The sequence below is a fragment of the Poecile atricapillus genome, chromosome 6, assembly GCF_030490865.1.
Source record: "Poecile atricapillus isolate bPoeAtr1 chromosome 6, bPoeAtr1.hap1, whole genome shotgun sequence".
Lineage (NCBI taxonomy): Eukaryota > Metazoa > Chordata > Aves > Passeriformes > Paridae > Poecile > Poecile atricapillus.
Genome location: NC_081254.1, coordinates 28,294,760 through 28,314,345, shown reverse-complemented (window position 1 = coordinate 28,314,345; position 19,586 = coordinate 28,294,760). Strand labels below are relative to the sequence as shown.

General features: G+C 44.3%; 1 protein-coding gene across 1 annotated transcript in view; it reads left to right on the top strand.

The window, feature by feature from the left end:
• XPNPEP1 (X-prolyl aminopeptidase 1) overlaps positions 1–16,766 on the top strand; it is a 31,074-nt gene extending 14,308 nt beyond the window's left edge. Inside the window, exons 8-20 of the mRNA XM_058841417.1 lie at positions 1,728–1,809; positions 2,763–2,973; positions 5,595–5,684; positions 6,983–7,033; positions 8,140–8,198; positions 8,880–8,957; positions 9,468–9,539; positions 11,163–11,223; positions 12,077–12,146; positions 13,305–13,478; positions 14,329–14,405; positions 15,063–15,161; positions 16,212–16,766. Coding sequence (XP_058697400.1) covers positions 1,728–1,809; positions 2,763–2,973; positions 5,595–5,684; positions 6,983–7,033; positions 8,140–8,198; positions 8,880–8,957; positions 9,468–9,539; positions 11,163–11,223; positions 12,077–12,146; positions 13,305–13,478; positions 14,329–14,405; positions 15,063–15,161; positions 16,212–16,340 — 1,253 coding nt within the window. The 3' untranslated portion in view covers positions 16,341–16,766. The remainder of the gene's footprint in view (positions 1–1,727; positions 1,810–2,762; positions 2,974–5,594; positions 5,685–6,982; positions 7,034–8,139; positions 8,199–8,879; positions 8,958–9,467; positions 9,540–11,162; positions 11,224–12,076; positions 12,147–13,304; positions 13,479–14,328; positions 14,406–15,062; positions 15,162–16,211) is intronic.
• Positions 16,767–19,586: the final 2,820 nt, after the last annotated feature.

Genomic DNA, 19,586 nt, shown 5'->3' with positions numbered 1-19,586 from the left:
CAGTAATCTTCCTAATTGTCACAACTTCTTAAGTCAGTCTCTACCTCTCCAGTGTTCAGCCAATGCTTTGGTTAAAACAAGTATGTCAGGGCTCAACTTGTTTTTCCAGATCATTTCAACCCAGGGTCTCACTAGAGTTCCCCTCTGTGTTTGAGGCCCCAGGATGGCTGGGTCTCCACACTCTGGCTCCCAGCCCAGTGTGTAGGAAGGGAGAATGGCCAGAAACAGCAGTGGTTTCCCCAGGACTGCTGTTCCTAGTACTGCATGTCCTTTTTGCAGAAACCACCAGTGCACACACTGGTATAGGGGGAATGTAACACAGGCAGGATGTGAGTGCTGCTGTGCCCTGTGTCTAATCTAAGGTAGAAATGGAGGTGGTGTTTTCCTCACTCCAGCACTGCCAGCACAATGTCCCTGGCACTGGGTGAAGCCAATTTGATGAGGTCTGTGTGCTGTTCTGGATCTGGGACACTGAGCAAAGAGCTTTTTTTGTGAAAGAAGTACTTCTGAGAGTGGTGAATATGACTCCTCCCTGGGGAGGCCTGCATGAGCAGAGATTGTATGTCTCACCTTTTCAGGCGCATCTCCAATTAAATTAATGATAAATTGGTGCCCTGAGGTGGTTTCAGATTAAATGGCTCCAGCAAAGTGAAGCTTGGTTATGAATCAAGAGTGTTAAGATGAACCAGAGAAGGTCATGAGAGAAGCTCATTTTCGGGTGCCTGGTTGATTTCTTATCCTAAAGGGGGAAGGGGAGTTGTTTTAATTTTATCCAATTCAGTTCACTAAATTAAACTCCAGACGAGTTTCTGGGGACAGAAAAAGAGTCACAAAGGAGATTGTTGCCTTCTTACTGCATTGGGAGTTGGCTGAGCAAGGAAGTTTGTACCCATGCAGTAAAAAGTTCTTTGTGGCTCTTTCCTGCATTCAAGTGACCTACTGCTTCCCTGAGGAGAATTAAGCTCTATTTTTACTTTCATGGCAGAATTTGCACAGTTCGATGAATACAGTGCTGGGTTGTAATTTAGGACATGTTGGTTCTTTTCCCAGCTGTCCTGCTGGCTGGCCTTGTTGGCTTGAGTAACTCATTTCAGCTAATTGGATACCCTGGAGTTTTTATTTGACCCTAAAATCAGGATTTTAGAGATGCTGAATATCTACTTCCCCTCTTGACTTTGTCTGGAGTTGTGTGGGCTAAAATCTTTGTGAAAAATAGCTAAGTCTGAATCTGGGATATTGGAGGGCCCATATGAGAGGCCTTTCTCTGGGGTGTTGTAGTCTTGTCTATTGTGTCTTCCTCTTACCTCAAATGTCAAAAGGATTGGAATGAAATGATAGTTTGTAACTTTGAAGTTTTTTGGCTGTTAAGAAGTGAGCTTCTATTGCACTGTGCAGACCAGAAAGGGCAGACCCTACTTTTTGTACATGTGTCCTTGTGTTTCCTTGTCTGTACCTGCTTTTTTCCAAGCCAGCCCTCCTTTAGAAGTTTAACACCAGTTTAAACACCCGGGAGTGTTCACACTGTGGTTCTGGTGCCATCTCCTGGCAGAAACTGAGGATTGTCAGGAATGCAGCAGGCCATGGGACAGCTGGGTGGGAGCTGGACTCATGGCCTGCACCTGTGATGTCTCATTGCTTACCTGTGCTTTTGTGAGATTATTTTTGACTTTCTCTAATGTTGCAGAAGATGAACCAGAAGATGAACTGTGGTTTTTCTTATTTTTCAGGGCTTTTCAACCTTCGAGGTTCTGATGTTGAATACAATCCTGTGTTTTTTGCATACGCTGTCATAGGAATGAACACAATCAGGTGCTTGTATTCCCTTCCTCTGTTCCCCAAGATGCATTTATCTTGGCAAGAGCTGTTCTAGCAAAGTATCTGTCTTTTCAGAAGCGTCTATGCTTGGGTACTTTAGTGTCCTTTCTGAGCTCTTTTGTCTCCAACATTAGTTACTCTCCTCCCCTGATCGGAGCTAGAGAGGCAGCCAAGAGCTCTGCTGCACTCCTCAGCACCTTGGCTGGCTTGCTGGGTGACCTTGGGCACGATGGCTGAGCGCTCTGTCTGTCACCCGGAGATAATGTGTAGGGCCCTTGGAGCTCTGGTTAAATGTGGGTAAGAGCCAAGCCTGGCCTGGACATTACAAACTTTAGGGAAAAGTCTGATTGGTCTAATTGCTGGGTCACTTCAAAACTGCAGGGGCTGTGCAGGAAAGTTTCAGGGCTGGCTTATAACAGAAGGCTTCTTTCCTGTGGCTGCCCCATATATTGAGCCTCAGCAAGCACAGTTCTTTTGGAGGCATCTGTAAGCTGCTACCTAGATCCATCTAAGGTAGCTGAGTGAGTACAGGTTGTGTGTGAAGGTTGAGCTGAACTTTTCAACTCAGTGAAAGCCAGAGCAATGTGATACTTAGAACTACAGTACATCTCTTTCCAGATGTTGCTCTTAAAAGTTAGACAGTGGCTGTTACTTGCCTCTGTTACTTTTGTGTTTCAAGCACAGTGATGGAATGTAGCCATTTTGACTGTGTCATACAAATAGAAATGCTATCATCTCTTTCCTCTCAGTGGGGTGGCACATCTTAATTTCAAGTTGGGATTTAAACTGTGTGAATGCTGGCGGTTAAAATGACATAGGACAAAGTAGAGTGCACAATGCATGATCTCCTTTTTCCCTGAAATGTTGCCAGAATGGTTTTTCCTTCCCTCCTTCTGCCACTGTCAGATGTGGTCTCACCGATTGGATCACTCCAATTTGTTTCTCAGGCTCTTCATTGATGGTGACCGGATGACAGACCCAGCAGTGAGGGAGCACTTACAGCTTGACTCCACCCTGGAACCTGAGTTCAAAATCCAGGTGATGCCCTACGGATCTATCCTGTCGGAGCTGCAGGCTGTTGGTGCAGGCCTCTCACCCAAGGAGAAAGTGTGGCTCAGTGACAAAGCCAGCTATGCTCTGACTGAGGCCATTCCCAAGGTCAGTGGCCCTAGCAAGGGAAAATGCTTTTCTCTTCTCTGCTCATCGTGGTTAGGAAGGGTGTTAATGAGGGCAGCTGGCCTCAGTTTCCCCTCTGCAAAGCCTGATGCAGGCTGGAGCTTGTGCAGAAGAGATCCAGCCACGCTGAGGTATCGAGGGGTTGTTAATCCTGGGGTTGCTCCTGCTGGAGCTGCCCTTCCAACTTGCTAAGCCGATTTATCCAAAGAATTGTCAGCTTAAGATAAAACAAGTGCAGTGAGAGAGGGGAGGGAAGAGGCAGCAGGGTGAACTCAGGTCATTCTGCCCACAGGTGGAGCATCAGCCTCAGTGGATGAGCAGAAAGAACTGGAAACTTGCAGAAATTGAAGCAGGAAAGTTGAGCAGGACTTCTGGGAAGGTGCATTTGGCTTGCTTGGAGTGTCTGAGGGTGGTTGCCCTTATTTAGTTCAGTGGCTTGAGGATATCAGGCAATATGTGATGTCTTTTACTGAAGGCAGTAAAAGATGACAGAGTTGTAGCAGGGAACCTTGTGAGGACACAGATAATCTGCAGGCACTGGTTGTCCAAGCAGCCTTTGCTCTGCTGTGTCTTGCTATCCTTTTGAACCTGGCTGCCTGGGACTCCCACTGTCCACCTAATATTCTAATAGCCATAAAAGATACTTGGGGAAGGACACAACAACTGTGGACAAATGAGCTGGTTTCCATACATCTTGTGTACATCTCTTGTTTGCTAGAGATCACTTTCTCTGGAATACCATCCAGTTTACAGTGATATCTAGTAACTAACAGATACTGTGAGTAAATATACAGGGTTTTGTCCCTGTCCAGAGTTAAATCTTCAGACACTATCAAGCTATTTCTAGGCCTCCTAATACAGAATACTGACAGCATTAGTGTCTATGGAACATTCAGGATAAATTGTTGTTCTTTTGACTTCAGAGTAGAAAGCCCTTTGCTGTGGTTGTAGTCAATGGTCTATCCCCAGTTTGGTTAAGCTGCTGTAGTTGGTTCATGTAGAGTATATTATGGAAAAGTACAGAAGCTCTGACGTAGAGAAAGGAATATAATGAGTTGGAGTGGCATTATTTACCCTGGGAGCACTGGAAAAGTGGAAGTTTTGGTTGATACTGAGTCATTACAGTGCTGCATGCCCTCTGTGTGCAGTGGGGAGAGTCCCTGCCTCGAGGAGCTCTGTGCAATAGAAAGCAGGCAAGGAGGACTGAATTGTCTTGATTAAAAGCCACTTAGAGAGTCTCTGAAAGAGCCAGAGTTTTTCTAGTTCCTCCCTGGCTCTCCACCACTTCAAAGCACTCCAGGCCAGTTGCTCAGCTGGTGTGAAGAACACCAGTGCTGGAAGTCCATCTACTGTCTGTCTCCATCAGAGCCAAATATTGACACTGGCAAAAATCCATTCCATTATTAAACACAGATCTGCAAACCCTTTATAGATTTGTTTACAGCTGCATGTAAATATACTTTTCACAGAAGATTAATAGTACTTACTAGTATCTATAAAGGGCAAGCCAACCTAAGAATCTGAGTATTTATCCTGACTGATAAAAGGACTTTTCTGACTTTCTTGTGACTTCTGTAATTTAGTTTCTGTATTATGTAGTGCAATTATTTTGCTGTTTTTAAGAATTTGGAAATTGTAAGCCTGTAGGATTTTTGTGAATTTAGTCTTTGCAGAGGGTCTATTGGGCTTTTCCTTGAATTTGAGTGATATTTATTTATTTGTATGCTGGTGCATTTAAAGTAGGAAACAACATGTTGCTTGTGCTGTGCTTCTGTAGGTGTCTGTCCCATCTCCTGATATATAATGGGTAGAGCAGAGAACTGGGCAAAAGTCTTGGTTCTGCCTTCTTCTGATGCCATGTGTGATGAGATTTGGGCGAGCCACCTCAACTGGTGAATTTCTGAAGATGGGCTGAAACCAGCCAAGCATTCCTGCTAATCTGAGGACAGCTGGTGTTTGAGGAGGTGTGCAGTACTAAGGGATCAGTTACTGGTTCTTAATGCAGGGTCACCCCATCCAAGCACAGGAAAGCTTTGTCTCAAACCACCAATGTAAGCTCCTTTCAGAACTAGCAGCATGTAAAGCTGGTCTTTGCAAACGCCTTTCATGTTTCCTTGAGCCTTGATGTGTTTGTCAGAGCTGCTGATCATTAACAGTGGTGATGCTTAGTGGTTGGTACCTGGGCTGGATGCCCTTTGCTATTTGAGGGTGACTGTCAGGTAACAAGTCAAGGTGGCTTTTAGGTCTGTTTCTACAGCCTAAGTTCTACCGTAGCGTCAGGGATAAGTGTTTCTCATTGGCCTCTGGGCCTTCAGTGTTCATCAGCAACAGGAATCTATGGCTCAGACATTGATGTAGATACATGGTATTTAGGATATCCAGATCTTCACCCTACTTCATGACAAGCTGTTGTTTAGTTCTTTGGATTTCCCTAGGGCTGTTCTTCCTTCAGTCAGGGACTGAAGCATTGGCATCCAGCATCTCATAGTGCTGAAGGTTGAGAGAGGCTGCCAAAGTACAAATTGTGGCCAGGCTGAGTTATTAAATCTGTAGGATTATGTAGTCTGACTAATCCACAAGTAATCCCTGTCCTTCTGCTGCAGGCTTACCGATACCTCACCCCATATACCCCCATCTGCATTGCAAAAGCTGTGAAGAATGCAGCAGAAACAGAAGGCATGAGAAGAGCACATGTAAGTGAAGCCTTGAGTGTCTCCTTGCACATGGCACCAGGTTTGCTTTACCTTTAGGGAAGGAAATAACATTTTCCTTTCAGTTTTAATGTTTTGGATAAAAAGCAAATAAGAATTTGGATGGCAGGATAAAAAAGGTTTTCTGTCAGACATCTACTGCTCTTGAAGCAGGTTTTTTGCTTGTTTTGCGTTCCCTTGAAGAACAACATTTGCAATAGTGTGAGGAAACAGCCTTGCTCTGTGGGAAGACTGTGTAGACTTGAGAAGTGTTGTTTGCAGTGTGGGCCCTTAAAGGGATGTTCTTTGCTCGTTCTGTTGTGTTTGTCAGTGGAGTTTTCATATTGTTACCATTTGAATAAACACAGCCTAAAGAACACAGAGAAATTCTTCGACACATGGTGCAAAGCCCAGGCCAAGATGTTCAGAAGCAGCCAGTGTCCTCAAAGCACTCTTTTAGTCTTGTCATCATGACACTGGAAATGAGTCTGATTTCCTAGGAAGCTTCATATTTTTAAGCAAAGAAGCTGCCTGTGAAACAGGTTCATGGTGGGGCTGAACTTTTCTCTTATTTATTTCCTGTTAGTTTTCAAGCAGTAGTTTCCACAATAAGAGAAATGTGCCAGTTGAAGCAGGGCTGGCAGTTTTGGGCTTGTCCCATATTTTCTGCAGCTTCTTAGGAACCAGTACTTTCTATTTCAATGCTTTTCTCTCCCTGTTAGTTAAGGGGAAGTAAAAATAGTTGTACTGAGAAGAGGAACTTTGTCACCTGCCACCTGAGGACAAAACTGTGCCTTGTTCTTGTACACATCTCCTGCTTCTTGCCCCTACATGCTGCAGGCATGTAAAATAAAAAAGGAACAAAAATGAGGGTCATAAGGCAAGAGAGCCAGAAGCTGTGTGACCGAGACTGCGTGGTGGCCGTGTGCCCAAAGGACATGTTCCCCTGTCACATCACCAGATGTGTCTTGTGGTTGCCTTCTGCAATCTGAGATGCAAGATAAAGGTTTGTCTGTTAAAGCAAAATAGTCTTGAAAGTGATGTGTGGGGTAAAGCCAGACTTCACACAGTAAGATATGTCCCAGCATTAATTACTAACATTCATTTAACTCACCAGATACATTTCCAGGGTTTATATTAATTACAGGGTGCAAAACCTGAAAATACCTCTTGGATAATCTCTTAGTTTGTGTTTTTGAAACTTACAGGTTGCATTCTTTTGCATCAAAACCTGTTTATACTGAGGCTTGATAAGTCCTTCTCCTTCTCAATTCCATTTTCTTGTGCCTATTTTAACATAGATTAAAGATGCTGTTGCCCTGTGTGAGCTCTTTAACTGGCTGGAAAAGGAGGTATTGTATAATTTTTTTTTAACTTGGAGATTCTATTTCTGTGTAAAATTCTTCATTGGCATAAACTTTTCGTTAGACTTTATAGTGCCTTTACTAAAAGTGGGGAAACAGTTGGGGGTTTATCTGGTGGTTTGGGGTTTTTTGCAAGGATTTCAAACATGCTTTTATCCAAGGCTTTTTTTTTGAAAACATTCTCCCAGTCATTTTACACAGACCAAAGCTTGAACAAGTGAGAAATGACCTGAGCAGGCTTAGTGTAGTGTTAATGCTATCTTATGCTGGTTTAGTAGTGTAAATCATAAAATAATTTTCAGCTTCATACAATACTTTGGAATTATTCTCATGATAATCAGTGTTGTCTGCCAGTTTGAAAAAATGTGGCATTTATGAATGGGAGGTGCAGTGAAAATGGGATAAAAACAAATTACTTGTGTATTCACTGACTTAGAAGTACACAGTGGATATGCAGAGTGCCAAGTGTTCCACAGCAACTTAGAAAGCCATGCCACTGCATGTCTGAGTCTATTTACTTTATTTATGGAGAAGGCTTGATGACTTCCAGAAGGTGCCTTTTTACATGTCTGAGTACCTCAAGAAGTCAGCCTCAGGGGTTTGTAACCTAGCTCTTACCCTGCTTCGCCTGTTTTCCAGTCCAGGGAAAGTTGTGTCACAGGTTTGAATTTATCAAATGCCTAAAATAAAATTTAACACACTTTGTTTTTTCTGCAACTGCTTTCATTCCTGATTTAAAAGGATAAAATTTCTAACAGTATGGGCTTTTAAAGAGAGCTATTTAAGCTGAGTGCCACCTGACTGTGAAGAGATGTTGCCTTGTGAGATGTTACCTCTGCACATCTCAGTGAAGTTAGTACTGCACTAACTGCTCCCTAGTCAGGGTTCAGCAGTCTCGCTGTGATCGCCTCCACTTCCTTCTTCTCAAGTGCCCTGCATAGTGTTGCTGGGTTTGTGTTTGTCATTCCTGAGGAATGAGGACAGAGAACCTGGAAAGAAGCCATTTCCAGGGTTTCATAAGTCACAGACAAGACCCATACAGCATTTTCTTTGCTTGCTGCTGCACTAATCCAACTCATGTCCTTATCCACCAGGTTCCAAAGGGAACAATAACAGAAATAGTTGCTGCAGACAAAGCCGAGGAGTTCCGCAGGTAAAAAGTAAATCTACTCTGAGAAGGTTTTCTGGGTGGCATTTTTTTCTCTGTTGTTTTTATTTTATTCTTTAGAAATGTATCTCACTTGCAGATATATTTTACCTGAGGACAAACGTTTACTAATGGATTTCTTTGAAAACTTGAAAGAGTTGGGAAGAATTGGGTCTCATGGGAGATTCAAGTCCCAGCCCACTGGATCCTGTCCACTTTTGAGATAGCAGTGAGGAGTGCTGCAGGTTAGGACACTTAAATACAAGCTGGTTGCTTCCTTACCACAGAGAAATGTATGTCAAAGCTAGATTTCTTCCTCTTCTAATAGAGAAGGAACGCCATTTATTTTGAGAGTTACTCCCATGGGTACATCAGCAGGACCTCTAATGCCTTTGAGAAAATAAGTAACAATGTAGAAAATGTTCAGCACATCTCTTCCTGGGTGATTTGGGTAGTGAATTTTCTTTTAAGGAAAGAGAAGATCTGGAAAACAGGTTTCAACATGGCTAGGAGAAGAGGGCTTCAAATTGTACATTTCTTCTACCGTAATTTGCTTGTCCAGGTGGCTTTCAAGGCCAAGGGGAAGGCTGAGGTGATGTGGAATTGAGAATGGGGCACTCCAGGTGCCCTAGGTGCTTGGTGTGCTCCTCTCACTTGTGCTGTAGTGATCACAATCTTTTCTTTCAGTCAGCAGAAAGACTTTGTTGAATTGAGTTTTGCTACCATATCAAGCACAGGTCCAAATGGAGCCATCATTCACTACAAGTAAGAGAAACACAGCTTCTCCTTTCATCCTTCAGCAAAAGTAGTTGGAATGATCTGTCTTGCCTCATCATGGAGTCACAACAGAGTACTCCAGGGAGATGTTGCTTGCTATCTTTCTTTGCTCCACACTTACTAAGTAAAGATCTTTCCCTACTGGCAGCATGCATGTATTATGATGATGATCTGCTCAGGGCCAGAGAAAAGGGCTATTTTGGGGCTGGAAGTCTGGGAAGGATAAGTATGAACTGCCACAACTCTTCTGAAATACATCCAGAAACAGATGTTGAGGGTTTTGGTGGAAGCAGCAAAGCTCTGTACTGTAGTGCTATTTGCTGTATACAAATCCTCTCCTTGGTATGATCCCTGGCTCAGCATGTGTGGGATTTCCATCACTGCCACAACAAATCAGAGCTGGCACATCCAGGCTTTCACTTTATATGGTTTCTGGACTGCAGATGTGGGCTGGAGATCTTAAAACTGGAACAAAAACCTTTGTGTTTAACTGAACAGGCCAGTTCCTGAGACCAACAGAACGCTGTCGGTGAATGAGATCTACCTCCTGGACTCAGGAGCACAGTACAAGTGAGTGGAAGAATGGTGCTGAACTGCCATGTGTTCTTTTCCCCATGACCCCTGCAGGGTCAGCTCACATTTGCCTTGGCAAGCAAGGCAATATGGAGTTTGGAGTAGACAGCAGATCAGGGCTGCTGACAGGCCTTGCTGGGGTCAGGGGCAGGATGTCAAAGTACAGTTCCCATCTGAGTGCCATCCATTCCCAATGTGCTGGGAGCTGTCTAGCTGGTGGTTTTGATATAAAGTTGCAGGAACAGGAACAGGCCTGACTGCCCTGGCTTAGCCTTGGGCTGCCTACTCAGCAGCCTGCACAGCTGGGTGAGGCACCTCACCTACCCTGACAGGATCTGCCCTGTGGGCAGGCTGATACTGAGGTCAGAACAAGGTGGGGTGAAGAAGCAGGACAGCAGTGCCACATGATGCTCTCTGCCTTTTCAGAGAGACTCAGAGTCAGGGTTCCTCATCCCAGTAGTCACTTGGGTCTTGGGTATGTTTTTGGGAAGGCATCATGTCTGAAAACTCGCTCAATGCTGTTTTGACAGTCCCTTTTAGTGGCCTCAGTTCCTTTACTGTGGAACTCTCGACTCCATGGAAAATAAAAGAACTGATGTTTTTAACCAGTGTAAATAGATGAGAAGTGGCTTGTTCAGGAAGACGCAGGACAAGCCTGGCTGCTCCTTTGAGATGAGCTTTGTCTTTAAAGCTATGCCTTTTTGTTATGTCAGTCAGGAAGAGCTTTGAAAAAGAACCATACAGACATCCTTTGATAAGATTTTTACAAGGAGATCTTTTTTCCTCCCCTCTGATGGACTAATTAACTATTTCCTTAGTGCCACTATGAAAAGCAGCCCTTTGGATACAATGTAAGCTGGACATCAATGGCACTTACCACAGCATTGTGACAGGGATGCTTTGCTTGTCCCTGCTGAGAAGTTAAACCGTGAGTTCTTTGTGAGCACGGCCTGTGTGTGCTGGGGAAGAGCACAGGGACAGGAGTGAGCGTTTCAAAGGGAACTCATTATTTCAAGAGCCATTGTGTTTTTGACAGCAGGCTCAAAACGCTGTTTGCAGAAGGAACTTAGAGATAGTTTCTGACGTATTGGATTAACCCCTATCCACATGCAGGATGATTTATAGAAATCTTAGCAGAAGACATCCTGAGGATGAAAGGGATAGTATCTCCCCTTACACTTCCCTTTACTGAGCTGGTAGCTGTCATTTTTGCAAAAGTGTTTGTTTTAAAGCTGTTAATGAATCGCCTTCCATACAAATAGGCTAAATTTGGCCTGTTCTCAATGGACATGTACCTGTTGCTAAACCTCAAATTAGCATAGTTTTATGAGCAGTTTAGATTCTAATTTGGGAAGAGCTTTAGGATGCTTATGGTTGAAAGGTAACAGTGTGAATTGTAAATCATTATTGCTACATCTGGGGCATTGTGTTCAGGAATTTTTGAGATTAGGAGTGGTTACACAAGACACTACATCATCAGTCTTGTGTAGCACAGAGCAGATGACTATCCATTTATGAGCTCGGTTTGCTGCAGTGTGACTGGGTTTCCTGTGAATACTCACTTGGATCTTTCTTTTTCCCCCATCCCTTTGGTTCCTGCATCTTTGTTTGCATCTGAAGAGATGGTACAACAGATGTGACCAGGACAATGCATTTTGGCACACCATCAGCCTATGAAAAGGTAAGTTGGGATCACAGTGTGGTTTGTGAGCTGGCCCTTATTATTCGAGATACTTAAATTAGTAATGTGCTCTATTGCTATGCAGTCAAAGCTCTCTATGGAGTTACCATTTATTTACCAGTACGTGGCAGCATTTGGCTAAGGATTAAAAATGAGACTCTCATACTTCAGACTTCCAAAATATGAACTGTTTTCAAGAATTGACACCTTTCTATCTTAAAATTCACAGCTCTCATCTGCAAAATGACATGTTTCCTCTAAGAAATAAGAAAATCAGCAGTCTGAGGATAAACATTACTGGTTTGTCCAATAAGGGAGCCAGGGGGATCTAATTAGTGCAAAGCTCAGTGTTTGATGCAAGGCTCCAGTCAGATTGTGCCTAGTGTACAATATTAAAAATCAGTCTCAGACTTACCTGGAAAGGTCTGTGTTGGAAATTTAGCACTGTAATTTTGTTTATTTTAAATTGCTTCTTTAACTTTTTATTAGTCTTAGCTGAAACTAATTTCATTATTATAGTTCACATAGTGAGAAAAATATGCTGTAGGGTATGCCCAGGAAGTTAAAGTACAGCCACAAAGAAAATCAGTCATGTAGATCAGGTGAATGCTGATGCTAAACCTGCAGTCTGAGTTTGTGATAGTCTCTCTGAAGTTACTGGGGAGGGATCTTCAGAGGGATTTAAACTGCTTCTGCTCAAGGTTTGCTTTGGCATTACCAGCCACAGGAGAGCACGACCAAGTTTTTCCATATCCTCTGCAATTTGCTACAAGATGCATCCTTTCTTTCCCTTCTTGGGGAATACAAAACTTTTCCTTTCCCTCTTCACTTACAGCACACATTTCTTTGACAGGAATGCTTCACATATGTCCTGAAGGGACATATAGCTGTGAGTGCAGCCATCTTCCCAAATGGAACCAAAGGTGGGTTGGTGAGTTGGAGTGCTTTGATCTCTGAAGAACTGTTAGGTGGTCTGAGAATGTTATGATTGACAGGCCTTGGCAGATTAGGCAGATATTGATGTAACTTTCTGTTTCCATCACAAGAGTTTGAATTCTGGGTTACTAAACTGTCTTACAACTGGGTTGCCTTCTGTCTCAGCTTCAACCAGTGCTGAAAATTCTGAGGGGGACAGTGTGAAGGATGTTGGTGGAAGTGCTCTGGCTCTAGGGTGATAGTGACTTTCATCAGTCAGTAGCACTCTAACACATGTACTTGGAGGTTGTGTTCTTTACTAATGGCCCTATCAAAGAGAGAGGTCACTTTCCAGCTTCATAAGGACTGGCTAACTCTCTTCCAATTACTGTGGAACCTCTTGTATCAGTGGGAAAGTACATGGGAAAATGATACACAAAGGAGCTGGTTTTATTTTGTGCAGGGTAAGTTGTGACATATCATCAACCTCTGGTGAATTTGGTACAGAACTGTTTTCTCCCTGGTCACACCTTATACAAAATGAGCTCTTTTTAGAGATTTCCTTATTTTGCATTCTTGGCTAGGCAAGAGTTAGAAGCAACTGCACAGTGCTATGAGAAACCCAAACTGAAATTGAAGGGTATCTGAACTTGGATACATGGGCTTGGTGTTCACATGCAGCCAGCAGAAATTCTGTGCCCTCTGGCTGAAACTGTGAAATGAGTGGCCTTCCAGGCAAGAAGCCTGGCTGATTAGTTCCCCAAATATGATTGGCAGGTCTCCTATTTTCAGTTCAGTAAGTGCAGCTCCTTTTAAGACAGGTACTGAATTTTCTGTGGGACTTTTAACCATTAGATTATTTCCTGAAAATGTCAGTAGAACAAGCAGCAGTGCAATATTTCTGTTACAACCATCTCTTGAAGACCTGTAATGGAAGAGAGAAGGGCTTTTTAGCTGAGAAAGGGATTGAATATCACAATTGCCAGATCTGCCCTGTAACTTCTAGCCATCCAATGACTTGCTTTCTTTGTGGGTGATGAGGCTTTTTGAGGGGCTGGTGGTAGCTTTCTTTTTGCATATTTTCCAGGTTTGAACCTTCAGTGTGATTATCAGTGGCTCTGAAGGAGCCTGACTTGATTGAATTCTTTCTCCTTGTCTGTCTACAGGTCATCTTCTAGACTCCTTTGCGCGCTCTGCCTTGTGGGACTGTGGCTTGGATTACCTGCACGGGACAGGACATGGAGTTGGCTCTTTCCTAAATGTACACGAGGGTCCTTGCGGCATTAGCTACAAAACCTTCGCAGATGAGCCCTTGGAGGCTGGCATGATTGTCTCTGATGGTATTTACCACTGGTGATTCTCTCTGGTCACTGGGAAGGGACCAAACTCTTTTAGATGCAGAGGGAATAAATGTGACAGTGATGTAAAGGAAAGGCTGGATCAAAAGCTCTGGGCCTGCCTCCCCAGCTTGCTGCTTTAGTTGTCATTTAAGCTCTCTAGATAAAGACCCTCACATTAGCTTTTCACCTTCCATGATGCACCTTTGCAGTGGGGTGCTGCAGGACTGCTTCCTGCTCTCTACAGCACAGGTCTCAGAAAAACTGTGTTGACCAGCTGGCTCTGGCACACTGTGGAAGAGCTGGCTGCACTGGACACCAAGCTTTCAGGAGCTAATCCTGTCTTTGCTATGGGCTATTTGAGGCAGCTGTTAAATCTTTGCATGCCTTATTCTTCCAGTAGTAAATTAACAGCCTGCTGGGGTTTGCTGAGAGACTTACATTCCTTCAGGGCTGCAAAGTCCTCTCAGGAAGTCAGGATAACAGTCTCTAAGAGAGTGTTTTGAGGAAGGGGTTACCCACCTGCCTTTCATGAAGACATTAATATTTTCAGAGTTTCTGGTATTTGAACACAAGTATTCTCTGGTCTCTCTTGAATTTCAAGGAGATTCTGAAGCTTGAGGGCTGTCTGTCTTGTTTCTTCTCTCTTTGAGAACTTCTGCTGTCACCTTGCTCGGGGCTTCTGTGCAGATTTTGTAGTGTCAGAAATTTGTTTGCCTCTGTGGTTGCCTGATGTCAAGATTGCTTAGTGACTTCAGTGGACCAAAGACATAGAGGGGAAGTTTGGCCATAGGGAATAAGTACTTGCAGAGTGCAGCAATGTAGCTTAGTTAATTACTGTCTGTTTCTGCAGAGCCTGGCTATTATGAAGATGGGTCCTTTGGGATCCGAATAGAAAACGTCGTCCTTGTGATCCCTGCTGAAACCAAGGTGAATGACCTGCTCAAGATGCACCTTTCTCCATGACTTGCTGGTTATAAAACTTGAAGTACTGGAACTTGAGGTGGGACCATGCTGCAGACAGTTAAATCCTACCCAAGATTTCTGGTCTCCAAAACCCCTTATTGATGAGCACTGGTTCTAATGGGAGCACAGAAGACAGTTTTGCTTCTGCAGTTTCCATGGGTTGAAATGTGTGTCTGAGGGTTGTTTTAAATTGTTTTCTATCTGTGTGTTGAAGCAACTTTATTCAGCCCCTTGGAGTCATTGCTGTAGAACTGGTTGATCTCAAGTTGGGATTTTCCTCTCTGGTAGGGAGCCCTCAGTGGCAGTAGAAACAGACAGATTTTGACATTATAGTTGCCAGTCTGGCTGGGTTAGGCTTTTAGAAATGCCAGACTGAAAATGATCATATAGTCATCAAGCTGAAATCCTGTACAATTCTGACCTTTAGAAAGTGACCATTGAAAGAAGTAACTAAGGTTTGTATCAGGATTCTTTGCTTGAGCTGTAAGAAAAATTCTACCGTAAGTTGCTCATCTGAATGTTACCTTGGTTATTCTGTAGTGATGACACAGCCAAGGAGTAAGTGTGATCTGGGTGGAGCTATTTCTAAAATTGTGCAATCCGTTTGTCTTTCTGCTGCAGTACAATTTCAAAAACAGAGGGAGCCTGACCTTTGAACCCTTAACCCTGGTTCCAATCCAGACAAAAATGATTGATGTTAATTTGCTGACAGAAAAGGAGGTAAGTAAAGAGGGATTGCATTGCCATCTTTGCACTAGAACCAGATTATTCTGTTCTGTTTGCAGGAACCACTGGCCTTTGTTCCTTTTCATAGATCCAGAGAGCATTCCTGAGCACTCAGACTTACTTTTAAGCTTGACCCATTTTGAAGTGAGAGGCTGGACTAAACAAGCTTTTCAGACATCCTTTCTATCTATGTTATATGATGAAGACAGTTAGGATCTCACCAATTATGTTGTTTTGGTAGTTCCCTTGATATGATACTTGCTGCTAGCATCTCTGTTCCTACTCCTGCCTTAAATTGCTTCTGGCAGATGTCTGTCTTGCCATGCTATCTCCCCAAGGACTATAGTAATGACTGTCCTGTCTTGTTTTCTGCATCTGCTTGTGACCAGGCCCATTCAGGCACACCCCATGCTCAGTACATATGAACTCTGAGCAGACTTCTCTGATACCTGTTCAGCAGCATTTATTTCCCGAACAGCTTCATACTCTAAGTTTCTGTTTGTTTCCCACTACCTTCTCCATGGCATATTTCATCCTGTTTTTTCTACCATACTCCTTATTTTACCTCAGCACATCCTCCTTTTTGAATGATAACCCTGTTTCACATTTCCATTTGCTGAATAGGGTTGTGAAGGGTACCAAGATCTGCCCTAGGGTTGCCTGTTCAGATCAATAGGGCAGCTTTTGCCTCAGGAGTGCATTGTCCAGTTACAATTTTGCAGAGCTATGTATTAAACTGTGCCAAGGTAGCTATTCAGACTTGCTGGAGGCAGTGATTTGCAGAGACTTTACTCATCAGCTGAATTGACCCTTGGCTCCTCTGAAAACCCAGGATGAATTTCTTCAGTTCCTACCCTCATCAAATTTACAAGTCACTTCCATAGAATAGAGATCTGTTTCTTCAGGACAGGATTCCATCCCAGCCTAACAGCTCAGACCCAAAGAGCACGAGGGCCTACAAATGTTTTTGGCTGTACATAACTTGTAAAGTCACAAACTCTCTTCTGTGTTCATGCTGAATGTCCTACCCCTCCCTTTCTCCAGTGTAACTGGGTGAATGAGTACCATCAGAAGTGCAGGGAAGTGGTTGGAGCAGAGCTGGAGAGGCAAGGCCGGCACGAAGCTCTTCGGTGGCTCCTCCGGGAGACGGAGCCTCTGGCCCGAGTTCAGTAGCACCACCACTGGCTGCGGAGTGTAGAGCATCAGGACAGCTCCGTGTTCCGATCACCTGCGTCTTCCTGGAGCTCGGCGCCACTGGGAGGACGTTTTTCAATAAGCATTTGGAAATCAGGAAGGGATTTCATGTAGTTTTTTGTGCCCCACAACATGTCTGGGTCATGTGGGGCTGAGGAGGGTTACTGTCTGAGTAAGTGTTTTGGGGGGAGGGGTTGAGCATAGAAAACAAACAAAATAAATGAGCACGTTGCCTTTGAAACAGGGGTCTTATTTCAATAATGGTTCTAAGAGGCAATACTGGAATATTTTATACTGTCTGGTTTTTCACTGTGAAAACTCAGTATTTTTGCATACTTGGGTTCCAGTTGCTAAGATGTTACCCACACAGCAGGACTGATTACTGAATAAAAGATTCCAATCCGCTGCTTGCTCCATCTGTCTTCTCTTGCAGTCAGTGATGTGTTGGGTTTGGCAGCTTGAGGAAGGACAGGAACCTCATCTTTCCACCCTTATGAGTGCATCTAACTCAGACAGGAGACAAATATGTTTAGAACTGCCTGGTGCCAGGCGCTGGGCAGAGGTTATGGAGAGAGCTGGCAGGAGCAGTCAGTTCTTATTTGTGACAGGTCCTGGAAGGATATGGAGACACTCAGCAGAGGTTTGTGTGCACAGAGTGCCAGGGCCAGTACTTCTGTCTATTGTTATGTCTTACTGAGTGCTTGTGTAGCCCATGGCAGTGCAGGATGCGTGGGCAGTATCATGGAATCGCAGCTCTTCCTGGACACAAAGCAATTAGTAAGTTAAAATAAATAAATATGCCCACAATGGACAAAGGACGCTCCGGGCGGGGTCAGCGCGGCCGGGCAGGGCGCAGGGACACCTGGTGGCCGAGCGGGGTAGTGCAGCTGAGCGCTTTCCTCGGGCACTGCCGCTTGTGCTGCAGGAGGCTGATGGGAACAGCTTCGGTGTCAGATGTTAAAGGAGCAAATCAAATTCCTGATGTTTCAAAGAAACTGTCTGAGCAAATGGAAATGTTTGTGTACACGTAGTTTTCTTTCCCTCTTCCCTGCCCCTGCAGAATTTCTAAGGGAAACACTAATCTCTGTTAAATGGCATGAAATAAGTATTTGTCTCAAATCAGAAGGAAAATTCAGAGGCAGTATCATGCAGTCAAATGAAAAAGGACTGGGAAGAGGAACAAATTTCCTGGCCTCCTAGCTGTTTTTTACAAGGAGGTGATAAAACAGAAGTGCACTAAGTGCTTTAAAAGGTCATTGTCACCTCCAGCCACTGCAGACAGGTACATGTATTTAAATATTCAAATGGTTTGTCACCATCCGCTGGAAGCATCAGCTTTCAGCTCAGCTGTGTTTGCAGAAACCCAGCTCACAACCACTCCCAAGTATCTCATGAGTATGTGCTGTCACTTAAAACAGAATGGGCAAAACCTTTCTGCCGAAGGAGCCTGTTGTCCCTGTGGGTACAGGATCAAAGGACAAGCAGGACATCTGTAGCCAGGCTGTGCTGTGACAAGGTGGGTCTTTCCCAGGAAAATCCAGGTGTGTTCAGTGAGGCTGAGCGCGGGAGGCTGGCAGCGCAGCGCTGTGGAGCTGAAGGAAGGCAGCTGCTCTGCAGGGCAGTGCTGGCGGCTCGAGCAGGCTCTGCTGCTCGCTGCAGGCCTATGGGGGACTGACTGCACTGCTCTCCCAAGTGCTCCCAAGGTGATTCAGCATCACAGATCTCCTGGAAAAGACCCAGCCTGGAAAATGAAAGGGCAGGTGTTTCCCGCAGGAAGGCGGATGAGGAGGATTTGTGCCAAGCAGAGAAACACAGAAGCCAGGGACGCTTTTGTCCCTGTAGCCTAAAGCCAGTGAGGCTGGCTTGGACACTTAGGTGTGAAGGGGAAGCACAACACCAAAAGCAATTTTCTGGGATTGAATGGCCTTATTAGACCTTTTAGACCTTATTAGACCTTACTCACCTCAGTACCCTCCTTACAGCCACATGCCCTGGGACCATTCCCACACAGATCACAGAAATTCATGGCTCATTCCCATCCCAAAGTCTTCTCCACTGCGCAGGACCAGAGGTGGGGCAACCCATACTTCTCCTCTAGGCACCAGTCCTGGGAGTGTCAACAGATCACTCCCACCATTCACTTCCCAGCTCACCCTCCCACACCACACAACCCTGTGGGCTTTCCTTGCAGGGAATCTGACACCAGCTCTTGGTCACAGTTTGGAGACCTTTGCCCCTTTCTCAGCTTTGGCACCTCAGCACGGGGACACGGTGTTTCCTAGGGCAGGGCTGCTGACACATTCCTAACTGAGGCATTTAACTCTCTCCCTATTCACTCTTTGAAAACACAACTATGTTTTGGATCCTGTCCTGTCTGAGCTTTAGGTTTCAAATGGAAATGAAACTTGGATTCTTTTTTTTTCCCCCTTCTTTCAGGTTTTGATTTATTCCGTTAGTGCCTGCTTTCCCTGAGTGGTCTCTCCCTTCCCCTCTCCTGGTGGAATGAAAAAGTTGAATGGCAATCAATGGCAGGTTTAAGTTTTATTTTTGTATGAACCATCCACAGGAGCAGCCACAAAATTATGTTCTTCAAGTGAAAAAATTTATTTAATTCTGAAAAAAAAAATAAATCCATGGAGGCTTGTTTTTGTGGGAAAGCAGGAAGGGAGGAAGGAAGGGGCATTTTCGATAACAACATACTTAATGGTCTATTTTCAAACCATTTTGTTTTGCAGTACTTTTGACCTAGTGGGCATCTTGCAGCTTTAGATCATGCTGCAAAGCACATTTCTGTGCTGAGATAGCATCTCTTACAGGGCTGCTTACAGCCCATCCAGTCCTATCCCTGCACCAACCCAGGAGCTTGGTGGTTGTACCTCACCACCACCATGTGATCCTCTTTCTACCCTTAGGACACGACTTCAGCAAATTCAAGCCATACTCAAGGTCCCTGTGGCCACCCTGCTTTATGTCAGTTCCCTCTCTGTCCCTTTCCCAGCTGTTTGATAATGTTTGTGCTAGAAATCTCCAACTACACTATTGCTGTGTTTAGGGGCTCTGGAATTCTTTGTTCCCTTGCACTAAAAATGTTACAGCAGGAGACAGACCTTATTTTCCCATTAAAGAGAAGCCACCTGAGCTTCACAGCTCCATCACGAATCATGATGCATGCATTGGCAGTGTGCCTGTTGGTGTACAAGGCTTTTGAGGCACATAAACCATTTC